This window comes from Hypomesus nipponensis, chromosome 9 (assembly GCF_054491055.1).
Source record: "Hypomesus nipponensis isolate SF chromosome 9, ASM5449105v1, whole genome shotgun sequence".
Classification (NCBI taxonomy): Eukaryota; Metazoa; Chordata; class Actinopteri; order Osmeriformes; family Osmeridae; genus Hypomesus; species Hypomesus nipponensis.
The window spans coordinates 3,111,206-3,136,999 of record NC_140369.1 but is presented as its reverse complement, the minus strand read 5'-3'; the positions used below and the strand labels follow the sequence as shown (position 1 = coordinate 3,136,999).

Sequence of the window (25,794 nt, the reverse complement as noted above, 5' to 3'; positions counted from 1 at the left end):
CTGTCTGTTTGTCTGTGTGAGGTGGAGCTAGGTGTGAGAGAATAGGACCCCAACTTTCACAGTGTCTCTGAAGGCATCGTTTGTTCTCAACAAAATAAAAAGTGTAAAATGACCCAGAGCTAAACCGTACAAACATTTCAATGCAAAGCCATCAAAATCCGACAAAACAAAAACATGGTTTCTTGAGTCAGAAAAAAAACAACAACATTACATCACACGCTAGATCACTTGCTTGTTAATATGCCCCCATTCCTCTGTCTCCTCTCCCTCCCTCTCTTTCTCCTCTCCCTCCCTCCCTCTTTCTCCCCTCTCTCTCTCTCTCTCTTTCTCCCCTCCCTCCCTCTTTCTCCCCTCCCTCTCTCTCTCTCCCTCTCTCTCTCTCTCTCTCTCTCTCTCTCTCTCTCTCTCTCTCTCTCTCTCTCTCTCTCTCTCTCTCTCCTCTCTCTCTTTCTTTCTCCCCTCCCCTCCCCTCCCCTCCCCTCCCCTCCCCTCCCCTCCCCTCCCCTCCCCTCCCCTCCCCTCCCCTCCCCTCCCCTCCCCTCCCCTCCCTCCCTCGTCAGTTCGTACAGTAACACTAGGTGCAGGGCAGACGTCTCTAGGCGTTCTGCATCTCCTTGCCGATCTTGTAGCTCAGGATCTTGTTCCAGTCGATCTTGGTGCGTGTGACTGGCAGCTGGCGACGCAGGGCCTTGAAGGTGGTGTCAGACATGGTCTGGTAGTTCTCACTGATGGCCGTCTAGACAAGACATTCACAATTGATTCTTTAATCAGACACCAATTTTGATCAAGTGACTCACTGGTGGCACATTTACATTTTGATTGCAGATGTTTTTATCCAAAGTGACGTTGAAAAAGAGTTTAGTTCACGTTCTGAGGGGAATTAAGTTCTCTTTCCATCAGTTAATCCAGCAAATACCTTTCTAATGTACTTCTCCATGTGTTCTTACAGGCTAAACATAGCATGAAATTCAGTCAATTCAGTTTAAATCAAGTTACTGTTTGGTGGGAATTGGGAGTGTGCCCATTGGCCATCTAATAACAACATACCTGGTATTCATTCTCTGCATCTTCAATGATTTTCACAAACTCCTTTGCAGCTTGAGTCTCATTCTGTGTAAACAGGAAATGCACAGATTCGTCCAAAAATGCACATTCGTTTGATTATCAAAACATTACCGCAGAGCCCTCCCTTCCCTCGGAGCAGAGAACTCACATTGACGGTCATGGACTCCTGGATGTCTTTGTGACTGACCAGCTGCACGTTTCCATCCTCATAGTAATGCACCTGAACACAAACACAACCGCACACCTGAGACCACAACACAACCTCTTTCTGTACCTGGTAAATACAGATCGCTCCTCGACCACACACACGGTTTGATTTGTTTACTGTACTTTCTACAAGTTGCTTTGGATGAAAGTGGCTGTTAAATGACAACCGTTTGTTAGCTAATGTAGTTTCACTCCCAGGCCTCAAATGAAGAAAAAAAAAGGACAAAAAAACAATCCATTCACCTGCCTCCCATTATAAAACAGCAAAGTCTTTCTAGACCAAAATATGGCCCCTCTCATTGCCCCTCTCCTGTCCCATGTCTTCTTAGAACCACAGGAGCTGTGGGGTTCTACGCCCCCGCTGGAGGAAGATCCAGCCTGTACAGATCATCTGCCAGTCAGGTTGTTCCTGCAGGTTACCTGTACTACGGTTGTAAAACAGTTACCTGGATTTTCAGGACTCCCACAACCTGAGCAGTGGGCTGGGAGACGCTGAACTTCCATTCAGACCGACAACGGCCATTCCTGACAACAGAAAGAGGATCGGTTTTGTTTACCTGCTAAATAAATATGGACAGACACCCCAATCCTGGGCAACCCTGGTCCTCAGGAGCCACTGTCCTGCATGTTTTAGATGCCTTTCCTTGCTCCAACACACCTGATTCAAATGAATGGTCATTACCCAGCTTCCACAGAGCTTGATAACAACTCATTCACTTGAAACAGGTGTGCTGGAGCAGGGAAACATCTAGAACATGCAGGACAGCGGCCCCTGAGGACCAGGGTTACCCACCCCTGCCTAAAGGTGTCTGTTTCCCAGACACCCCTAGATTAAGAGAGAATTCAATGAAGATCTCGATTGAAAAGGTTTTTAGTCTAGGACTAGGTTTAATCCATCCGTGGGGAACTTGGGTTTGTTATTCTATCATTATTATGTTTTTGTTGACCCATGCCTATTGAATTAACAATACAAGCAAACAATTGTGATGACAGTGCTGAATCATCTGTTGGGAATGTAGTCCACCTACCAGAAGTTTTTGGGTTGAAATTGATGGCCTTCAATGCAGGCAATAATGGTTTTCTGGCCATCGATGGTTTTCCCATAAACCTATGAGAGATTATGCATTTTAGAGAGCTTCTGTCCTTAGCCAGGGATACTTAACTTTTCAGATAATCCCCTTGTCTGGATATCCTGTAACATAGCTATACAGACTATCCCATAGGGCACACTCAAACCTCACTGGAACTCATCCATCCTACGCGTATTCATGAACCCTGTTATCCCAAGTGATATACTAGGGGAAAGGGCCCGAGGTAAATTCATGAACTAATTCTTTCTAATTCTTTGCTCTCTTGACATTTTCCTAGCGGCCTATCTAAACCTATAATCCATACCTATAACAAAACGATCTAAACCTATGCTTGATACTCTAAACCTATCGTAGCCTATCTAACCGTGTGGTAGTGGTAGTACGCACGGTGCAGACTCCGCTGGGGTAGTGCTCCTTGACGTAGGCCCTGAGGGCGTCGTCACAGGCGTCTCTCCAGGCCTGCAGGCCAGCCTCGCCCTCGTGGGGCTGGGGGTCGCTGGCCTCCTTCCTCAGGTGGTCAAACTTGAAAGACTGCCTGCTGCGGGGGTCGAAGAAGCGCCCGTGGCCCAGGTCTCCGTGCTCCGTGATGAGAATCTAGGGCGGGGGGAGAGGGGGGGGTGGAGAGAGTGAGGAGGTGGGGGGTGGTGGTGGAGAGAGTGAGGAAGAGATGAAAAGGAAAGAGTATGTATGTGGGAGTGAGAGAGAGAAAATATAGAAATTGTGAGTGAAGTGTGAAAGACAGAGAGATTCATTACCACGTGCACCTGATTTGATAACACTAATTCACACGTCCCTGCAGTCTCTTCACAGATTAAAGAGGAAAATGTATTTGGACTTGAAAATGTTTCCTCCACAATGCCTCACCTGGTCCTCCTGCCCATCTATCTTAGCCAGAGTGAACTGATCCATGTTGTACTGTGCAAAGGCACTGTTTGAAAGGAGGGGAAACAATATGAACAAAACGACAATGGAACACTCTCATGCACAGAACTACCAACTTTACACAGAACCAGACCCGACTAAAAGGATGATCCAGAACTTACTGTGCCGCCCCCTCCCTAAGCAGATTGTCATTGTTGAGGAGTAGTCTAACATCTGAAAACAGACAACCAGCATCATTAGCTACAATGATAATAATGATAAATAAACACAAGAACAACAGGGTTTAGGGGCTTGAACCCCTTAATAATGTACTTATTTAGCAGTCACTTATCAGAGGCCTTCAACCTTGATCTGGAGCCCAATGATCAACCACTGACCTACACCCATCCCTGACCTACACCCATCACTGAGATACACCCACCACTGAGATACACCCACCACTGAGATACACCCACCACTGAGATACACCCACCACTGAGATACACCCATCCCTGACCTACACCCACCACTGACCTACACCCATCCCTGACCTACACCCATCCCTGACCTACACCCATCCCTGACCTACACCCATCCCTGACCTACACCCATCCCTGACCTACACCCATCCCTGACCTACACCCATCCCTGACCTACACCCATCCCTGACCTACCCCCACTGACCTACACCCATCCCTGAGATACACCCACCCGCAGGCTTTAGGGAGGTATGTCTACTTTGTTTCCAGACAAAGTGAAGGCCTACTGTACCCGCAAGTACACACAGTGCAACAAAGACCAACCCTCCGGGGCGTTCTATACTGACTCACCATTGAAGACTTCATTGAACTCTCCAGGTGGGGCATGGAGGACAAAGTTAGCCGCAATGCGGACCTGGTTGAAAGGAAACGTGATGGTTAGGTGTTTGGCTTTGCAGCACGACAGTCAATAGACACGGCACAATAGGGGTTGTGTCCCCTGACACAATGCAAGTCGCGTGTTCTCAGTGTGGCCACTAGAGGGAGACAGAGAGCAGTCATCTGGGTGGTGTGAGGCTGCTGTGCGTGGCCACTCCTTAGATGGCAGGGTGGCAGCCCCAAAGCTTTTCTTAGATTCTCTAACGACTGACTGATCATGTGGTGTCAGGAAGTCAGCCAGAGACAGCAGAGCTGGGTGGAGACTTCTTCGGTTAGCTAAGGTCTCAACTGCTTTATTGACTAGTCAGCAGACAGTTTGACAAGTATTTTCAAGTCTGCACAAACAACATTTACAGTCACAACCACAATGATTGGTTGTAAACGCTCACAAAAAAAAGTACAGCATACATTGTGTTTCCACTATCTGGTGCAATCTTCCAATCCGTGCACAGCTGGTTTAACATGTAAACTGAGTGCTTGACAAAGATTTAAATGAGGAAGCAGTCCGAAAAATAGTTTTTTCCCCTCTGCAAACAATCTGAAATGGCATAAGCACAAAAACCAAGTGCTATCTTTATCATCCAGCTGGTATGACGTTTTGGGTCTACGGCAGGGGAGGTTAGGAACGCAGAGGGCTAGGAGGCCTGGACGTGTACATGCATGTTGTCTGAAATATCTGTCGTTTGGGAAAACTCCCGAAAGTAGTATTTTGACCTGAAGGAACAAGGGAGTGGTTCTCATTCTTGATATATACAACTTCCAAAAAAACTCCCCGATTTGCTCTAGGGGCAGGAAACTTGCAGGTTAATTAGTCGAAGTGTTGACATCTGGGTAATTTTAATGTTATTACTACCGGCACGGTTTGAACACTGCCGAGGAATGTCTTCATGTAGACTGAAGACTAGCAGGAAGTCAGCTAGAGCTAGCCATCTTGATAGCTGGTAAACTTAGATATACATTTTCGTGGAAACAAACCAAAACCACAGGAAGCATTCAGAAAGCGACAGCGAAAGCTGGTTTGTTTAGCAGAGTGCCTAGTTAACGTACATCTTAAAGTCCCAAAACGAACTGATTCCGAAAATAAAAGCCCGAAATAAACTGTCAAAAATAGCTAATGCTAGCTTTCATAGGTTTTAGCTATAGATAGTTGTAGCTAGCTAGGCTAGCTTCTCGAGACTCACAGCTCGCTAAAAATACACATATGCACAATAAACACACGCAACTAACATTTGCAATTATGTTCAAATCTCATCATAGTTTCAGTATTGATACCTTCTCCTCCTCGGTGAGTTGTTCTTCAAAATCAGCCATCGTTGAGATGATCCCTAAAGCCTCAAACTAGTCTATTTGTCTGGCTAAGCGCCGCTGCCCTGACAGGACTAGGAAGCGGATGTCTGCTGCATCACGTGTCCCCGCTGTTTACAGACATCCGGAAAATGATGGAGGACGCTACAAACAGTAATCCTCAATCTCTTGGATTTACAGATAAATTAAAATCATGGCTTTCATGGTCATGGACGTACATATGCGGGATTTGGTTTGTTATGGTTTTGACCATGATATATATTCTGAGGAGCCCTCTGCAACTGCAAGATACGCTCACCTCAGGTTGGTAAATGCAATAAGTACCTGGCTAGCTAAAGCTATGTATCGTTAGCGATGTAGCTCGCTGTGTACACAATACGTTTGACAGCGTGTGAATGTTTGACAGCTCGGTGGACCGTTCTTGGGAACGAGTCGTGCTACTTGCTGGCTCACTTAGTTAACCACTCATTTAGCAGCAGGAATATTTTACTTAAGTTAATTTATTAACGTCGTCGCGATTGGACATTTGGTGCTTACTAACATTCACTCAGACATGAATTGTTCATTCATTCAGCAACACTATAGTGTAACACTGTATAACTCGTTTCAAGGAATACCAGTAGCCTACTATTAGTAAACTACTCTACTAAAATGGTAATATTATGTAACTTTTTTTTCATAAAAAATAAATAATTTTGCACATTTGCTCCTATTATTTTAGCGTCTGTGTTCCTGAATACCCTGACCCCTAAGTTCTATGTTGCACTCACTGGAACATCGTCCCTAATTTCTGGTTTAATTCTGGTGAGTTTGTGATTATGAGTGTAGTTTCCACTCTCAGCATATGCTTGGTGATCTGATTACACCCTTAAAGCCTCACATATAGATCTGTTTATCACTGACTATGGCCCACATCACAGGGCTGTAGCTGACTGACAAAACATGCACATAGATTTGACTGTGTCTGATTCGCTAGAAACATACACGGGTATTAAGATACAGCAACCTACTGTTTCACCTGCCAGCATCTATATCTGATTTGCTCTCCATCACCTCCCCCCCTCTCTCTCCTTCTCCCACACACACACTCTCCCACTTACATTTTTTCTTCTCATCTTCTCCCCCCCCCCCCCTTCCCTCCTCCCAGATATTCGAGTGGTGGTACTTCCGGAAGTATGGTACCTCCTTCATCGAGCAGGTGTCCGTCAGCCACCTGCGCCCTCTGCTCGGGGGGGGGGAGAGCAGCTCCTCCACTGGGCTGTTCTCCTCTGTGAACGGAGAACCAGAGCCCAGGCCCAGTGTCTCAGGTAGAGAACCCAGGCCCAGTGTCTCAGGTAGAGAACCAGAGCCCAGGCCCAGTGTCTCAGGTAGGGAACCCAGGCCCAGTGTCTCAGGTAGAGAACCCAGGCCCAGTGTCTCAGGTAGAGAACCAGAGCCCAGGCCCAGTGTCTCAGGTAGAGAACCCAGGCCCAGTGTCTCAGGTAGAGAACCAGAGCCCAGTGTCTCAGGTAGAGAACCCAGGCCCAGTGTCTCAGGTAGAGAACCAGAGCCCAGGCCCAGTGTCTCAGGAAGGGAACCCAGGCCCAGTGTCTCAGGAAGGGAACCCAGGCCCAGTGTCTCAGGTAGAGAACCAGAGCCCAGGCCCAGTGTCTCAGGAAGGGAACCCAGGCCCAGTGTCTCAGGAAGGGAACCCAGGCCCAGTGTCTCAGGTAGAGAACCAGAGCCCAGGCCCAGTGTCGCAGGTAGAGAACCCAGGCCCAGTGTTTCAGGTAGAGAACCCAGGCCCAGTGTCTCAGGTAGAGAACCAGAGCCCAGGCCCAGTGTCGCAGGTAGAGAACCCAGGCCCAGTGTCTCAGGTAGAGAACCCAGGCCCAGTGTCTCAGGTAGAGAACCCAGGCCCAGTGTCTCAGGTAGAGAACCCAGGCCCAGTGTTTCAGGTAGAGAACCCAGGCCCAGTGTTTCAGGTAGGGACTCTGCTCAGCCCCCGGCCTCCTACAGACAGTATTCCAGAACATGATCGCAGATATTGAATGAAACATGGCAAATACAAGGTCTCCCCTGCCAACCGAGGAGGCGGAGCCTAGGGGCACCGTCACTGGAAAGGATGTGGTTTAATTTGATTAAATATTTGGTAAAATATTGCAGATTTTATAGTTGCAGGTTCAACCTTAACTCCTTCCTGTAAGTCGCTGTCGATGACGTAAGGTATAATGTCTTCATTTAGCGGATGCTTTTCTCTGGAACTGGGAGGGATTTGAACCTGTGAATTCTTGATCTGCATTTAAATGCTCTGGACCCCTATGGATACAAACATAACTCAATATGACATTCTTATAACTTGGAAGGTGATGTGTCCCAACATGCAGTGATGCCGCAAAGACAGCCATGTCTCTTATAAAAGGCAGATCATCAATCAAAACAAAAGCAAAAGTCTATACAAGCTCTTATTTCAGTGCTATAGAACACAGTAGCCTAATCAGTTCAGGGGTCACCATAAAATCTTAAGTGTTACATCAAACAATTTCATGGGTTCAAATTTGCAGGTATCACATGAAGTAATATGCTAGTCTTGTTCTCGGTGCCCTTTGGCCGACTGTGGAGTGTGCATCTGAGCCTGTGTGTTTCTGCTCCTGTGATACACCTCATGTTGACATGCTGTGCACAGAATTAAAACTATCTGTGAGATGTTCCGATCAACGACATCATGGGAAGTTTCAACGTATGACTTCAAGAGCTCAAGACAGCCCAAATGTTCCGGAACATGTTGTCAGAACCAGGCGGGTGTTGCAGGGGCCTTAATCATGTGGTTGAACTGTGTCTTTGCAGAGTGCAAGGTCTGGAGGAATCCTTTAAACCTGTTCAGGGGATCTGAGTACAGCAGGTAGGTCTGTCCACATACTGTCACAACACCAACCTCTGAGGCCCTGCAGTTTGTCTGGGGCTTAGTTACTCTGCAACCATACAAATCTTTATGTTGATTTATTTTGTCTTGTATATTAGTAATACGTGTACTACTGTGTATAAGTGTGTATTGCTGTGTGATAGTGTATGTTAGTAATAAGCACCTTGCTGTGCAGGTATATGTGGGTGACAGGTGTATTGCTGTGTGATAGTGTATGTTAGTAATAAGCAGCTTGCTGTGCAGGTACACCTGGGTGACAGGTGTATTGCTGTGTGATAGTGTATGTTAGTAATAAGCACCTTGCTGTGCAGGTACACCTGGGTGACAGGTGTATTGCTGTGTGATAGTGTATGTTAGTAATAAGCAGCTTGCTGTGCAGGTACACCTGGGTGACAGGTGTATTGCTGTGTGATAGTGTATGTTAGTAATAAGCACCTTGCTGTGCAGGTACACCTGGGTGACAGGTGTATTGCTGTGTGATAGTGTATGTTAGTAATAAGCAGCTTGCTGTGCAGGTACACCTGGGTGACAGGTGTATTGCTGTGTGATAGTGTATGTTAGTAATAAGCACCTTGCTGTGCAGGTACACCTGGGTGACGGGGAAGGAGCCTCTGACGTACTATGATATGAACCTGTCGGCTCAAGACCACCAGACCTTCTTCACTGGAGACACCCAGCAGCTGAAGCCAGAGGACACAGGTGAGTCCCCTAACACTGTGTCTGGTTACCCAGACGACACAGGTGAGTCCCCTAACACTGTGTCTGGTTACCCAGACGACACAGGTGAGTCCCCTAACACTGTGTCTGGTTACCCAGACGACACAGGTGAGTCCCCTCACAACGTGTCTGGTTACCCAGATGACACAGGTGAGTCCCCTCACAACGTGTCTGGTTACCCAGACGACACAGGTGAGTCCCCTCACAACGTGTCTGGTTACCCAGACGACACAGGTGAGTCCCCTCACAACGTGTCTGGTTACCCAGACGACACAGGTGAGTCCCCTCACAACGTGTCTGGTTACCCAGACGACACAGGTGAGTCCCCTCACAACGTGTCTGGTTACCCAGACGACACAGGTGAGTCCCCTCACAACGTGTCTGGTTACCCAGACGACACAGGTGAGTCCCCTCACAACGTGTCTGGTTACCCAGACGACACAGGTGAGTCCCCATTACCCAGAGTTACAGCCTGGAAGGAACAGTCTTTACAACGTCTTTTCAGCTGTCGCCTGTGTTGTTGAGATACGGCATGGTTCCATACTGTACAGGTGTGTGTGTGTGTCCCTGTCTGTGTTGCAGTTACACAGTAAGGTTTCAGTACTGCGGTTGTGTGTGTGTCACAGTGATGCAGAAGGGCTGGAGAGAGAGGAGTCCACAGGCCCGGATCAGAGCAGCATACCAGGCCATCGAGCTCAACCATGAGTAGGTTCCACCTCTCCAACTCTGCTCGAACCTTTCTCTGACTCTAACTGTGGTATAACACTGTTGTGTGTGTGTGTGTGTGTGTGTGTGTGTGCAGGTGTGCTGCTGCGTACGTTCTCCTGGCTGAGGAGGAAGCTGCCACCATCACAGAGGCTGAGAGGCTGTTTAAACAGGCCCTGCGGAGCGGTGAGGCTTCACACACACACACACACACACACACACACACACACACACCTGTCCTCCACTCACACACACACACACACCTGTCCTCCACTCACACACACACACACACACACACACCTGTCCTCCACTCACACACACACACACACACACACACACCTGTCCTCCACTCACACACACACACACACCTGTCCTCCACTCACACACACACACACACACACACACCTGTCCTCCACTCACACACACACACACCTGTCCTCCACTCACACACACACACACACACACACACCTGTCCTCCACTCACACACAGAAGACCATGACCATGCTGGATCCAGACATTCACTTCCAGAGAAGAAAGTTACTGTGTTGTTCAGCGTGTGATGCGGTGTGACATGACTGTTTTTCTGTTTCTCTCTTTCTCTCTCCCCCCCCCCCCTCTCTCTCTCTCTCTAGCTGGTAAAGACATCAACTTACTGGTATATATCAAACGAAGGCTGGCTATGTGTGCTCGCAAGCTGGGCCGGATAAAGGAAGCGGTGAAGATGATGAGAGATGTGAGTGAGATGTGCCCCTGCTTCCTAACCTGGACCTCCAGTCTCCGAGGCAACCAGCACCCCGCCCAGCTCCTCACACAACAACCCCCCCCCCCCATCACCTACACCGTGAAGTGTATACCGTGTACTATACCATCCTGTACTGTCTCACTGTTCATGTGGGTTGACAGCGCCCCCTGCTGTGTAGGAGGACCCTACCAGGACACGGTAGTAGACAGGTCGACTGGTGGTAACTGTTGTCTCCTCCTCTCCAGTTAATGAAAGAGTTCCCTCTGTTGGGGATGTTAAATATACACGAAAACCTCCTGGAGGCGCTGTTAGAGCTTCAGGCGTACGCGGACGTGCAAGCAGTCCTCGCCAAATACGACGGTAAGACCGCCAAGCGCCCGTCTGGTGTTCAGTGTGAGTGCCGGGCGGGGGGCGGGGCTTCCCGCCGCATCCTCGGTGTCTCGGCTGCATGCGGACCCGCACGGTCTCAACATTCCTTCCTCTTGCGTCCCTTCTGCTGTAGATATCAGCTTGCCAAAGTCCGCTACGATATGCTACACATCCGCTCTGCTGAAAGCCCGGGCTGTCTCAGATAAGTACGTCGCCCCGGCTTGGTCTCCCTCTCTCAGGTCTGTCTGGTTCTGACGCCGGCCCACGGAATGTCCGTGTCACTCACTGCTCCTTGATCTGTAGCCATCGAGTTGTGGAATGTTGTGAGAATGTGTTTGATATTGAGGCAGCGCAACTGAGACGCAGCAAAGTCATACTTTTTGTTTTTGTTTTGATTGAGGGGGGAAGAGGGGGGGGGGTACAGTGCTGGTTCCTGAGTTGTCTTTCTTAACTCCTCTGTTTCCTCTCTTCCTCTCCTCCCCTCTTCCTCCTCCTCTCGTCTTTCCTTCCTCTTCTCCGCCCCCCTCCTCTCCTCCTCCTCCGCCCCCCTCCTCCTCCCCTCCTCCTCTCCTCCTCCTCTCCTCCTCCTCCGCCCCCCTCCTCCTCCCCTCCTCCTCTCCTCCTCCTCCGCCCCCCTCCTCCTCTCCTCCTCCTCCTCCCCTCCTCCTCCGCCCCCCTCCTCCTCCTCCGCCCCCCTCCTCCTCCTCGCCTCCTCCTCCTCTCCTCCTCCTCTCCTCCTCCCCAGGTTTTCACCAGAGGCAGCCTCCAGGAGGGGTCTGAGCACAGCAGAGATGAACGCTGTGGAAGCCATACACAGAGCTGTGGAGTTCAACCCACACGTGCCAAAGGTCAGTCCCAGACACTGTGCAGGTCAAAGGTCAGCCTGGGTTGCATTGTTGTTTAGAGATGATTATTGTTGCAAATTGTTGTAAATGCACACTGTCCTTTGACTCTGTATTAGAAATGCCATTAGAACTATTCACCCCTATCCTTGTCTTGCCAACAGATGGCAGTATTGCTTTGCGATCTGTAGCTGTCCAGATATGAGGGCGGTACAGGGATTGCATCCTTCATACTCAACCAATATTAGGCCATAGAGCACATCTAATTCCTCAGTGCTTGATTCCTTGAATCCTCTCTCCTTTTGAGTTGTGTAATACAGTGAAGGATGAGTGTCTGGGGAAGCCCCTCTGGGCGTCTCCTTCCCTGCCCTGTGAGGAGCAGACTTCTGGGACTCCAGAGGACGGTGGGGGGGTGTTAGAGTTATAAACAATATAGTGTTTGTCCATGGTCAATTAGTCTACTGTACAGTAGTACAGTAGACTAAGGATGCGACAAGGATAGGGGTGAATAGTGTCCATGGATGGTGCCAGGGGTAGAGGTAGGGATGCTGGGGCCAGGGGCAGGGCCAGAGGATGGGGCTAGGGGGTAGGGATGCTGGGGCCAGAGGATGGGGGTAGGGATGCTGGGGCCAGAGGATGGGGGTACAGGGTAGGGATGCTGGGGCCAGAGGATGGGGGTAGGGATGCTGGGGCCAGAGGATGGGGGTACAGGGTAGGGATGCTGGGGCCAGAGGATGGGGGTAGGGATGCTGGGGCCAGAGGATGGGGGTACAGGGTAGGGATGCTGGGGCCAGAGGATGGGGGTACAGGGTAGGGATGCTGGGGCCAGAGGATGGGGGTAGGGGGTAGGGATGCTGGGGCCAGAGGATGGGGGTAGGGGGTAGGGATGCTGGGGCCAGAGGATGGGGCTAGGGGGTAGGGATGCTGGGGCCAGAGGATGGGGGTACAGGGTAGGGATGCTGGGGCCAGAGGATGGGGGTACAGGGTAGGGATGCTGGGGCCAGAGGATAGGGATTCAGGGTAGGGATGCTTCTGCAGTCACACCCTGGTGCTCTGCAGCTGTAGATCCCTACTGGACTCTTCCCACAGGGATTAGTGTTGGGTGTCACACACACAGGCTCCACTCCTGTCAGCGTTTGTTGTGTGTGTGTTGCGTCCCTGCTCTCCTGTTAGACACAGAAAGGTGTGTGTGTGTGTGTGTGTGTGTGTGTGTTGAAGCCTTTGATCCAGGCTTTGATGTGAGAGCCCTCATCCTCCTCTGTCTCTCTGTCCCTCCACCGCCCCGGGCCATCCTGCTACGCCTCCCCTCTTCTCCTCTTCTCTTCCTACTCCTCCCCTCTTCTCTCTCCTCTTCTCTCTCCTGTCCTTTCCTCTCTTCTCCTCTTCTATTTTCTCCTCTCTTATTTCTCCTTCACTCCCCAACCACCATTTCTCCTCTTTTCTCCCACTCCTCTCACTGCCTACCCCCTTTCTCCCTCCATTTGCCACGACTAACAGAGCCAGCGCTACTGCGCAGGGTGGGCCTGATTTCAACCTGACCCCCAAGCCCATCTTGATCGTCTCCCGGGGAAAGCTGTAGGAGGGTTCTATCTCAGTCATGCTCAGTTGTGTGATTTAACACCATAGAGAGCTGAGGGTCTATTCAGAGTCAGGGGAGGGTGTATTTGTTTTGCATGACGTTGCGGGGTGATGAATGCTTGTAGCCGAGTGGGGCCCTGTAGCGCAGCCACCCGGCTAGCTAGCCCCTTCCAGGCAGATACCGCTGACTCGCTGGACTGGAGCAAAGCGCTCACTGTTGTGGGTGGGCTGTAGTTCCCTCCTTCTCCGACTGCATGTTATGGTTCAGATAATAAGACCCCCCCCCCAACCAAAAAAACACACAGACGCATGATCTCTCCCCCGGTCTCGACTGTGTGAGCCGCCGTCTCCTGTCACCCTTGGACAGGCGGAGGAATGAAAGCTGAATTGATGTGCGTTCTGCGATGGTCAGGCAGGGCCTCGTGGGGCGTGTGACTGGGGGAAAACTGTCTTCTGCTTGTTTCGCGCGGCGAGAGTACATGTCGAGTCAATCGTCTATCGCGTCTTTCGCTTGGGTTGAAATTTTACATTTTCAACTACATTTACGTGACGCTGTGTCGCGAAGGTTTACCAGTGTAGCGATGTCATTTGCCTTTGAGAATAAATGGAGGGCAAGAGTATTGTAGCTGTCTGTGGGATGCTACTATACGACACAATTTAGTATTTGTTTATAGTCAGAGCTGCCAACTCTCACGGTTTCGCAGTGTGACACACGCATTTCAACCATTTCTCACGCTCTCACGCCAAACAAGTAGCCAATCTAACGTTGTAAACAATAACGGATGACGCATAGGTTAACGGCGTGAAACAACATTGACGCGCAAACAGCCGTGTAAACTCGTCTTTTCCCCCCCACTCCATGGCGAAAGTTACATTGGGAGGGGGGGGGGGGGGGGTGAAGCTTGCCCCTCGCACCAAATCTCACGCCAAAGTTTTTTTTCAAGTTGGCAGCCCTGGTATTATAGTACTCATTCTGGACATAGTTGATGACCACAACAAAAAAACGGTTGGCTCCTAGTGATTTGCACGAAGAAACACAAATAAACACAAAGCAAAAATTAGCTTTATTTGCGCCAATAACTCGCTTCGCGTTTGGTGTGAACACAGCATGTGATGGTTATGTTAACTGTCCTCGTGGTCTTAGCTGTGCCAGCGATGTTAGCTCAGCTAGCGGTGTTAGCTGTGCTCTGGCCCTTTTAGCTGCGCTGGTTTGATGAGCAGTGCTAGCCGTAGCAGCAGGTCCCGCTGGATTACAGTATATGGACATAATGCTACATCACATGCACGCACTGCACGAAATGCCCTACACACCTCAGCTGTCCAGTGATGGAGGGAGGGAAGGAGGGGGGAGGGAGGGAGGGACATAGAAGGGGGGGGGGGGGGTTGGCGGTATGGAGAGGAAGGGAAGGAGAGATGGAAAAGAGAAAGGAGGGAAACAGAGATGGAGGTAGAGAAGGAGAGAGGGAAAGGAGGGAGGGGAGGAAGGAGAGGTGTCGGCTGATGTCATTGTCTTCTATGTGTTCCGTTGTGCTAAATGCCGAAGATTAAAATCAGAGAGAGGCTTATGAGTGGTGCTTTGGCTTATGAGTGTTCCAGGATAAAAGGGGAACGCAGATGAAACTCAATCCCATCATCAAAGAGATGGCAAAGGAGGGGGGGGTGGAGAGGGGCAGAGCAGAGGGCCGAGGTGTTAGCCGTTCCTCATGCCAGGGGGCACAGCTGTCTGTCTGAGGCTTTGGACTTAACCCTCCACACCCTCTCTCTCTCTCTCTCTCTCTCTCTCTCTCCCTGTTTCCCTCCTTCCTGCCTCACCGAGATGGCGAAACTGTGCTGGGCTCTTCCTATTGTTGGGGTGGAGTGTGTTAACAGACTCTACTTTGTTCATGCATGCAGAAACACTGTTCTACCCCAGGATACTCTAGGACCAGCCTCTGACCCTATCCCAGCCTCTGACCCAACCCCAGCCTCTGACCCAACCCCAGCCTCTGACCCAACCCCAGCCTCTCTCAGCCCTGTCTCTCCAGCCTCACCCCCCGCCCTGTCTCTCCTGCCCTGATGTGGGCCCCTGGGTCTGAGGGTGGCAGGGGGGAGAGGGAGGGGGGCATCCCGGCGGGCTTGCTGGCTAAGTCTGTGACCATGGGGGGGATTAGACAGGATTAACTGTGGGGTAACCTTCCCAAAGTGACAGCCTGAACCGTGAGGCAGTGAGGCAGTGAGGCCAGGCAGCCTGAACCCTGGGGCAGTGAGGCAGTGAGGCCAGGCAGCCTGAACCCTGGGGCAGTGAGGCAGTGAGGCCAGGCAGCCTGAACCCTGGGGCAGTGAGGCAGTGAGGCCAGGCAGCCTGAACCATGAGGCAGTGAGGCCAGGCAGCCTGAACCCTGGGGCAGTGAGGCCAGGCAGCCTGAACCCTGGGGCAGTGAGGCAGTGAGGCCAGGCAGCCTGAACCCTGGGGCAGTGAGGCAGTGAGGCCAGGCAGCCTGAACCGTGAGGCAGTGAGGCCAGGCAGCCTGAACCCTGGGGCAGTGAGGCAGTGAGGCCAGGCAGCCTGAACCCTGGGGCAGTGAGGCAGTGAGGCCAGGCAGCCTGAACCCTGGGGCAGTGAGGCAGTGAGGCCAGGCAGCCTGAACCCTGGGGCAGTGAGGCAGTGAGGCCAGGCAGCCTGAACCGTGAGGCAGTGAGGCCAGGCAGCCTGAACCCTGGGGCAGTGAGGCAGTGAGGCCAGGCAGCCTGAACCCTGGGGCAGTGAGGCAGTGAGGCCAGGCAGCCTGAACCCTGGGGCAGTGAGGCAGTGAGGCCAGGCAGCCTGAACCCTGGGGCAGTGAGGCCAGGCAGCCTGAACCCTGGGGCAGTGAGGCAGTGAGGCCAGGCAGCCTGAACCGTGAGGCAGTGAGGCCAGGCAGCCTGAACCCTGAGGCAGTGAGGCAGTGAGGCAGGGTCACACAGCCACCTCCAGGAACACTGGAGGGTTGGACGTCCCATGTGACAGGTTCAACACTTACCAGATACTTTTATGCAAAGCAACAAAAATGCATAGTGCACATAAGAAAAGTTCAACAAATCAAGGATTGGAGTGCGTAGGATTTTGGTGGTCTACTACACAGATAAGCCTGCACACACACACACACATATTCACACACGCACACACACACACCCTTCCCAGCGACGCTACAAAGCATACTGGTCTACTGTACCAACCACATGGCTCTGGCTTACTGGACAAGACTTACACACTAGACGTAGTCATACACACACACAAGAACAATAACACACATGCATACACTCATACACACACACTCTCGTACAACACAAAAAGAGTCGCGCACACACTCACGCACAGACACACACATACAGCCTTCAGTGGGATCGTTCCCACTTGAACAATTGCAAAATAGGGCTCTCAACAAATACCTCAGTCCTGTCTGTGGTTGTAGTGGTCGACAAGGGGATTGCTCAATGGTGGATGAGGGATGGTGGATGGTGGATGAGGTGTTGATTTAGGAAAGAGAAGCTGCTTTAATGAATGTGAGGAATGAGTTTGAATGGAGTTAGAAATGAGTGTGCTTTCTCTTGGTTTAGGATTGAAGAGCTGCAGACTGTTACTAATAGACTCTATAACACTAAACATCGACAAAACTATAAGTTATTCTATACAGACTTATAGGATGATTCTATACTAACCTTTAGGATGAGTCTACTGACCCATGGTGGGCCTGGTACCATTATGAGCGGTGTCTCCTCTCTCCTCAGTACCTGCTCGAGATGAAGAGCCTGATCTTTAGGATGAGTCTACTGACCCATGGTGGGCCTGGTACCATTATGAGCGGTGTCTCCTCTCTCCTCAGTACCTGCTCGAGATGAAGAGCCTGATCTTTAGGATGAGTCTACTGACCCATGGTGGGCCTGGTACCATTATGAGCGGTGTCTCCTCTCTCCTCAGTACCTGCTCGAGATGAAGAGCCTGATCTTTAGGATGAGTCTACTGACCCATGATGGGCTTGGTACCATTATGAGCGGTGTCTCCTCTCTCCTCAGTACCTGCTCGAGATGAAGAGCCTGATCTTGCCTCCGGAGCACATCCTGAAACGGGGCGACAGCGAGGCCGTGGCCTACGCCTTCTTCCACCTGCAGCACTGGAAGAGAGCAGAGGGAGCCCTCAACCTGCTGCACTGCACCTGGGAGGGCAGTACGTACACACACACACACACACTGCTGCACTGCACCTGGGAGGGCAGTACGTATACACACACACTGCTGCACTGCACCTGGGAGGGCAGTACGTATACACACACACACACACACTGCTGCACTGCACCTGGGAGGGCTACGTACACACACACACACACAATCACTGCTGCACTGCACCTGGGAGGGCAGTACGCACACACACACACACACACTGCTGCACTGCACCTGGGAGGGCAGTACGTACACACACACACACACTGATGCACTGCACCTGGGAGGGCAGGACGTATACACACACACACACTGATGCACTGCACCTGGGAGGGCAGGACGTATACACACACACACACTGATGCACTGCACCTGGGAGGGCAGGACGTATACACACACACACACTGATGCACTGCACCTGGGAGGGCAGGACGTATACACACACACACACTGATGCACTGCACCTGGGAGGGCAGGACGTATACACACACACACACTGATGCACTGCACCTGGGAGGGCAGTACGTATACACACACACACACTGATGCACTGCACCTGGGAGGGCAGTACGTATACACACACACACACTGATGCACTGCACCTGGGAGGGCAGTACGTATACACACACACACACTGATGCACTGCACCTGGGAGGGCAGTACGTATACACACACACACACTGATGCACTGCACCTGGGAGGGCAGGACGTATACACACACACACACTGATGCACTGCACCTGGGAGGGCAGTACGTATACACACACACACACTGATGCACTGCACCTGGGAGGGCAGTACGTACACACACACACACACTGATGCACTGCACCTGGGAGGGCAGTACGTACACACACACACACACACACACTGATGCACTGCACCTGGGAGGGCAGTACGTATACACACACACACACACACACGCACACACACACATACCGGCTGGTCAGAAGTAGCTCTTTCCTCCATAGTCTGTTATCTTACCAGGGTGTGTTTGATTTGTTTCTCTGTGTTTTTCTGTGTTCTGCTGCTCCAGCTTTCCGGATCATTCCCTACCCCCTGGAGAAGGGGCACCTGTTCTACCCCTACCCTGGCTGCACAGAGTCAGCCGACAGAGAGCTACTTCCCTGTGAGTAGGCCCAGAGATGGTCTGTCTCTGGCTTGAAGACGAGATGGTCATCAACATGGTCCTGTCTCACTGCTTAAACACCTGTCTCTCTGCTTCCTGTATCTCTGTCCCTCTCGCTCGCTCTCTCCCTCTACCTCTCACTACCTCTCCCTCTACCTCTTCCTACCTCTTTCTCTCTATCGCTCTACCTCGCTCTATCTCCCTCTGCCTCTCTGTTTCCCTCCCTCTACCTCCCTCTCTCTCGCCAGCCTTCCACGAGGTGTCTGTGTACCCTAAGAAGGAGCTCCCCTTCTTCATCCTGTTCACGGCCGGCCTCTGCTCCTTCACCGCCATGCTGGCCATGCTCACACACCAGTTCCCAGAGCTCATGGGTGTCTTTGCCAAAGCAGTAAGTCCTGTCTCCTCTTCCCTCTCCTCTCCTCTCCTCTCCTCTCCCCCCTCTGCTCTCCTCTCTTCTCCTCTCCCCCCTCTCCTCTCCTCTCCTCTCCTCTCCCCCCTCTGCTCTCCTCTCTTCTCCTCTCCCCCCTCTCCTCTCCTCTCCTCTCCTCTCCCCCCTCTGCTCTCCTCTCTTCTCCTCTCCTCTCCTCTCCTCTCACTCTGCTCTTCATTACTCCTCTGCTTCTTTCTTTCTCCCTCTCCCTACCTCTTATCTTTCATACTAACCTCTAACCTCAATTTCTCTCATCCTCTCTCTCTCTCTCTCTCTCTCTCTCTCTCTCTCTCTCTCTCTCTCTCTCTCTCTCTCTCTCTCTCTCAGCTCTTCTCTTCTCTCTCTCTCTCTCTCTCTCTCTCTCTCTCTCTCTCTCTCTCTCTCTCTCTCTCTCTCTCTCTCAGCTCTTCTCTTCTCTCTCTCTCTCTCTCTCTCTCTCTCTCTCTTCCCTGTCTGCATCCTCAGCAGGGCCTGAGGATGTGTAGCATTTAAATGCGTGCGCGTGATTTATACCCTTTTATTGTTTATTTATAACCCGCTGCGGTGAGGGGGTCTATGTTTCGAGCTGGTTTGGCTCGGCCAAAGCACTCTCTAATCCTGTGTTTACTGGCGCTGTGTTTATGAGGTCTCACTTTGCACAGCCGCTAGCCCTGCCGCCCGCGCAGCCAGCCGGCCGGCTGCAGTCCCCCGGCTTGTTATGGGAACGTCTCCACCAGCTCTTTTACAGCAGGGCACAGTGCCTGGCTTGTGTCCTGATCGCGCCGGTACACGCCACCCGGGGGTGGGGGGTCGGCTGTCTGAGGAGAAGCAGATAGTTTGTTGAGGAAAAACCTCTTTGAATTGAATTTTGAAGAGAGGAGGAAATTGGAGAGAGGAAACAAGAGAAGAGAAGGGGAGGAGGAGAGGGGAGAGGAAGGGGAGGAGGAGAGGAGAGGGAAGCCACTATATGTGGAAATTGACCATCTGCATGCAGACCTTCTGTACAACGCATTGTCAGACATAATAAAACAGTAGATGTCTGCATTGTAGACCAAACAGATGGTGAGAAAGTCTGTTTTTGACCTTGGAGGGACTGCTGTCAAGGACAGTTTCTGTGATGTTTCTGAGATGGTTGGGATGAAAGTGTGGAAAGTCTGGTGGTACATCCTCCTTATCTACTAGTGAGGGAGAGGAGGAGAGGGAGAGAGGGAGGAGGACTGAAAAGGGGGAGAGGGGTAGAAAGAGAGGAGAGGAGAGGGGTAGGAGGAGAAGGGGAGAGGAGAGGGGTAGGAGGAGAAGGGGAGAGGAGAGGGGTGAGAGGAGAGGGGTAGAAAGAGAGGAGAGGAGAGGGGTAGGAGGAGAAGGGGAGAGGAGAGGGGTAGGAGGAGAGGGGTAGAAAGAGAGGAGAGGAGAGGGGTAGGAGGAGAAGGGGAGAGGAGAGGGGTGAGAGGAGAGGGGTAGAAAGAGAGGAGAGGAGAGGGGTAGGAGGAGAAGGGGAGAGGAGAGGGGTAGGAGGAGAAGGGGAGAGGGGTAGGAGGAGAAGGGGAGAGGAGAGGGGTAGGAGGAGAAGGGGAGAGGAGAGGGGTAGGAGGAGAAGGGGAGAGGAGGGAGTGGGCCTTCTGTACTGTCAGAGCCATCTGTTGTGAGCTGGAAAGTATTGCTTCATAAACACATTAAAGGCCTGTTTATGGTGAATTGAACTATTGTAGTTTAAACATTTTTCAGATGCATGATATTGAGCCAATTTCAGTTGCAGAGGCCATTACAAGGCTGTGGGGTTCTCTGCTCCTGTGATCTTGTATAATAAAAAATACATATAAAATAAAAATATAATGAAAAATGTATATAGTGTGTGGGATGATTTTGCTGCATTGGGTAATGGTGTATTTCTTCTCTCTGTGTGTCTCTTTCCTTCCCTCCTCTTTTTCCCTCCTCTATTTCTCTTGTTCCCTCCTTTACTTTATCTCCCTCTTCCTCTCCTTCTCTCTTTCTCTCCCTTCTCTCTTTCTCTCCCTCTTCCTCTCCTTCTCTCCTCTCTTTCTCTCCCTCCTCTCCTTCTCTCTTTCTCTCTCTCCTCTCTTTATCTCCCTCTTCCTCTCCTTCTCTCTTTCTCTCCCTCTTCCTCTCCTTCTCTCCTCTCTTTCTCTCCCTCCTCTCCTTCTCTCTTTCTCTCCCTCTTCCTCTCCTTCTCTCCTCTCTTTCTCTCCCTCTTCCTCTCCTTCTCTCCTCTCTTTCTCCCCCTTCTCTCTTTCTCTCCCTCTTCCTCTCCTTCTCTCTTCCTCTCCCTTCTCTCCCTCTTTCTCTCCCTCTTCCTCTCCTTCTCTCCTCTCTTTCTCTCCCTCCTCTCTTTCTCTTTTTCTCTCCCTCGCAGTTCTTCAGCACTCTCTTCGCACCGTTGGGCTTCTTTGCTGACAAGGTGGAGAGTCTCATGCCGTCCGGCTTCTGGCACCAGCTGACTCTAGTCTGACCCCATCGCACACACACACACACCCACACACACACACACACACACTCCAGCTCCACAGAGGAAAAGAGGGTTGGTTCTCCTGTCTTTAGCATGAACGTTCGTGTTACTGTGTTACTGATGATGTTGGCTTGCGTCGTATCAACACTGCGACGCAGCCATGCGACCCTCCCCACTGTTAAAGCAGACTCAGTAAACATCTACCACATACAACTCAGAAGGACTGCAAGGACTCGTTCATTTCTGTTAACTTAAGGAAACTCTGAATGGGACGCTGACCCTGTTTAAACCAGCTGGAGGTCTCCAAAGCCAGACATCATCTGGAGGTGCTATTTATTGATTGGTTAGATGCTGAGCCAGTACTGGTCAGAACATCTGACACAGCTACTTCCTGAGTCACTGGAGTGACTGACTGGACAGACAAGGACACAAAGGTGGTGGCAGAGAAAGACAGGAAGAAAGAGTGAGACGGAGAGAGAGAGATGGAGAGAGACAGAGCTTTAGAGAGAGAGAGAGAGAGAGAGAGAGAGATACAGTGAGAGAGTAAAAGATAGTGAGAGACAGACACAGAGAGAGTGAGTGAGAGAGACAGACACTATCTTGTGGCGTATGGTTGAATAACTGTTCCTAGATGACCTGTTTGTGGGTGTCTGTTTCTGACAGTCTGACCCTGTGGCTGAAGACAGGTCTGTGAGGCTGGGTTGAAACAGAGAGCTGATTTACAGGCTGGGTCTGTCTCCAGTGTATACACGCCAACCCCCCCTCCATCCAGCCCCGTTACCATGGCATGACACCCTAGCACTATATCACCGTAGTAACCTGCCCTCCTCAGCCATAACACCCCCCCAAAAATTAAATGTGTTTATCACTGGTCATGGCAGAGCATCAGTCTCCCAGCCAATCACAAGACACCATACTGCTGCTGAGAAGGTATGGGGCATTCAAAGTTGAAAAGCAAGTGTAAAAATGCTGTGGGGTACTCGGAGGGTGTTTGATTTGAGTTCACGATACAAGAAACAATTAGATTGTCCCTGAAACTAACCAGTGTCTTGAGTTTTAGTGAGGTGCAGTTACATACCTCTGGGACATTTCAATATTTGGTGCAGGGAGATATTTACATTTTTTGTGTGGGGTTTTGCAGGGGCCCTGCACGTAGCTACATTACAGCTACTGGTAGACATTACAGCAGTGTGACTCTCCTGCCTCAGATTCCTGGTCGACATTACAGCAGTGTGACTCTGTCCTGGCTCAGATTCCTGGTAGACATTACAGCAGTGTGACTCTCCTGCCTCTGTTTCCTGGGAGACATTACAGCAGTGTGACTCTCCTGCCTCTGTTTCCTGGTAGACATTACAGCAGTGTGACTCTCCTGCCTCTGTTTCCTGGTAGACATTACAGCAGTGTGACTCTCCTGCCTCTGTTTCCTGGTAGACATTACAGCAGTGTGATTCTCCTGCCTCTGTTTCCTGGTAGACATTACAGCAGTGTGACTCTCCTGCCTCTGTTTCCTGGTAGACATTACAGCAGTGTGACTCTCCTGCCTCTGTTTCCTGGTAGACATTACAGCAGTGTGACACTCTCCTGCCTCAGATTCCTGGTAGACATTAGAGCAGTGTGACTCTCCTGCCTCTGTTTCCTGGTAGACATTACAGCAGTGTGACTCTCCTGCCTCTGTTTCCTGGTAGACATTACAGCAGTGTGACTCTCCTGCCTCTGTTTCCTGGTAGTTATTACAGCAGTGTGACTCTCCTGCCTCTGTTTCCTGGTAGACATTACAGCAGTGTGACATTCTCCTGCCTCAGATTCCTGGTAGACATTAGAGCAGTGTGACTCTCCTGCCTCTGTTTCCTGGTAGACATTACAGCAGTGTGACTCTCTCCTGCCTCAGATTCCTGGTAGACATTACAGCAGTGTGACTCTCTCCTGCCTCAGATTCCTGGTAGACATTACAGCAGTGTGACTCTGTCCTGCCTCAGATTCCTGGTAGACATTACAGCAGTGTGACTCTCCTGCCTCAGATTCCTGGTAGACATTACAGCAGTGTGACTCTCTCCTGCCTCAGATTCCTGGTAGACATTACAGCAGTGTGACTCTCCTGCCTCAGATTCCTGGTAGACAGTAGAGCAGTGTGACTCTGTCCTGCCTCATATTCCTGGTAGACATTACAGCAGTGTGACTCTCTCCTGCCTCAGATTCCTGGTAGACATTACAGCAGTGTGACTCTCTCCTGCCTCAGATTCCTGGTAGACATTACAGCAGTGTGACTCTCTCCTGCCTCAGATTCCTGGTAGACAGTAGAGCAGTGTGACGCTGTCCTGCCTCAGATTCCTGGTAGACAGTAGAGCAGTGTGTCTCTCCTGCCTCAGATTCCTGGTAGACAGTAGAGCAGTGTGACGCTGTCCTGCCTCAGATTCCTGGTAGACAGTAGAGCAGTGTGACGCTGTCCTGCCTCAGATTCCTGGTAGACAGTAGAGCAGTGTGACGCTGTCCTGCCTCAGATTCCTGGTAGACAGTAGAGCAGTGTGTCTCTCTCTCCAGGCACAGACCCTCACCTGTGTGTCAGCCTGCTACCTAACGGCCACGTTCATGGTCACAGCTTTGAAGACCCTCCTCGTAACATGCGATACTTGATAAAGTGCCTTTTCCCCTCAGACTTTCCATGGTTTAACTGAATTGTTTCCTACAGCAAACATCCTTATACTTTCACTAGATGGGATTCATTAATGGGGCAAAGAAAAAGCAGTTGATTAAATAATTCCAGGCATTACACACAGGCGAAACCATCAACTTTGCTCAATACTAAACTCAAGACCTGTATAGTATTGATTCAGGCAGAAACAGTACACACATTTATGACGAGTAGGCCACAACAAATGTCATGGTGTAAAGCATCACAATGGTTCTAACTTGGTCTAATCTGTACTAACAGCACCGTCATCTAACAGGTGTGCCAAAGCCACTGTCATAGGCAGTGTGCTCCAAACCACATGTGACTTAAACACATCCTGTGTAAAGCTCTTGCTATTAGCTCTTTTTTCCTTTCCATGAAGACACTGACATCTTCCAAGCATCCAGCTTCATGAGCAATGTCATGCTGGAGACAGGAGGGTTGTTGTGGATCTAGCGCCATGCGTTGAGTCTGAGCGCTCCCAATAAATTGGTTCTTGAATGTATGCTTTAGGTCTGTGGGGCTTTTTGTTGTCTTGTTGCTGAATAAATAAGTGACATCCTTGATTTGGGTTTGGATTATCGATTATCTTGGAGAGACAGAAGTCTTAACCTGGTCAGGTGAGAGCTTATTTAAGACAGGTGACAGGTAAAATAGACAGGTGATAGGTTGGACAGGTGACTGCTGAAAAGACAAGTCAGCTGGACATTTTATGTTACATGACACATCTTCTCTGCAGGCAGCACCATAACACACACCCTCTTGCGTCTCTCACACACACACACACACACACACACACACACACACCTGGAAGAGAGAGATCGTTCTGCACAGATAAGAGTTTTATGTGTTAATCTGTCAGACAGTGAAACAACCTTGTCAGATCAGTGTGCTGATGAAGACACATGCCCCGAAGGTCACTTACATGTTACACTAAACTCCTATAAATCAGGCTGCATTCCCCAGAGACACTCATACAGAGACACCCTCCACCCTCACCCCTCCACTCTCACCCCTCCACCCTCACCCCTCCACCCTCACCCCTCCACCCCAATGTCCCTCATCCAGAGTCACAGTCTGAGTCTGCTCAGCAACCAAACCTACACTGGGTCTGGTGTGGGCCGGGTCTGGTCTGGGTCTGGTCTGGGTCTGGGTCTGGGTCTGGTCTGGAGTAGTGTGGTCTGGGCCTGGTCTGGTCTGGGCCTGGTCTGGGTCTTGTTCCAGGTTGGGGCTGGAGAAGGACAGGCGACCAGACCAACCAGCTAGCATTGGGTTTATTCTTCCAGGCCGATCCTGGCACAGCAGAGGAATGTGTAGCACTGATTATGAGATTATTATGTGGTATTTTTCATAACTTGTCAAATCCAGCCTACATGTATAACCACCAGAGCCAACACAACACAATGACCCACTGACTATTCAACTGTTGGCACATGAGGATGTGATTCAGTCAAGATTACTGAGGTTGAGGTTAATGTTGCACTGTGCCTGGTACAATTCTGACCGTTCCTTGACTCCCCCGAAACACAGTTCAAAACATACCGATCTTTCACTTTCTGCTGCACTTTCCATGGACACTATTTGTATGTAGCTTTGGATAAAAGCATCTGCTAACTTATTAAATAAGTAAATGTAAGCATCCTAGT

The 25,794-nt window shown here is 50.7% G+C and overlaps 2 protein-coding genes across 2 annotated transcripts; one reads left to right on the top strand and one right to left on the bottom strand.

Annotated features, from left to right (window-relative positions):
* Positions 1-548: 548 nt before the first annotated feature.
* LOC146272351 (F-actin-capping protein subunit alpha-1) lies at positions 549-5,559 on the bottom strand. The gene is made up of 10 exons (XM_084704750.1): positions 5,414-5,559; positions 4,055-4,118; positions 3,407-3,458; positions 3,228-3,291; positions 2,751-2,957; positions 2,301-2,380; positions 1,719-1,797; positions 1,214-1,285; positions 1,048-1,110; positions 549-736 (listed from the first exon to the last, which is right to left on the bottom strand). The coding sequence occupies exons 1-10, from the start codon at positions 5,450-5,452 to the stop codon at positions 596-598; spliced, it is 861 nt and encodes a 286-aa protein (XP_084560876.1). The 5' UTR covers positions 5,453-5,559; the 3' UTR covers positions 549-595.
* st7l (suppression of tumorigenicity 7 like) lies at positions 5,550-24,714 on the top strand. Its single transcript, XM_084704749.1, has 15 exons — positions 5,550-5,749; positions 6,168-6,250; positions 6,594-6,753; positions 8,273-8,327; positions 8,932-9,047; positions 9,692-9,770; positions 9,868-9,956; positions 10,404-10,504; positions 10,759-10,873; positions 11,016-11,088; positions 11,628-11,730; positions 17,335-17,485; positions 18,515-18,607; positions 18,856-18,995; positions 21,388-24,714. Exons 1-15 carry the CDS (start codon positions 5,578-5,580, stop codon positions 21,481-21,483), a joined length of 1,626 nt encoding a protein of 541 aa, XP_084560875.1. The 5' UTR covers positions 5,550-5,577; the 3' UTR covers positions 21,484-24,714.
* Positions 24,715-25,794: the final 1,080 nt, after the last annotated feature.

Bases quoted from the DNA above. Each gene is read 5' to 3' on its own strand.
- LOC146272351 (XM_084704750.1), bottom strand. From the start codon at position 5,452: ATGGCTGATTTTGAAGAACAACTCACCGAGGAGGAGAAG. The intron at 2,381-2,750 runs GTGCGTACTACC...AATCTCTCATAG, and splicing joins ACCCCAGCGGAGTCTGCACC to GTTTATGGGAAAACCATCGA. The intron at 737-1,047 runs GTATGTTGTTAT...TGTCTTGTCTAG, and splicing joins ATGCAGAGAATGAATACCAG to ACGGCCATCAGTGAGAACTA.
- st7l (XM_084704749.1), top strand. From the start codon at position 5,578: ATGATGGAGGACGCTACAAACAGTAATCCTCAATCTCTTGGATTTACA. The intron at 9,048-9,691 runs GTGAGTCCCCTA...TGTGTGTCACAG, and splicing joins GCTGAAGCCAGAGGACACAG to TGATGCAGAAGGGCTGGAGA. The intron at 11,089-11,627 runs GTACGTCGCCCC...CCTCCTCCCCAG, and splicing joins GCCCGGGCTGTCTCAGATAA to GTTTTCACCAGAGGCAGCCT.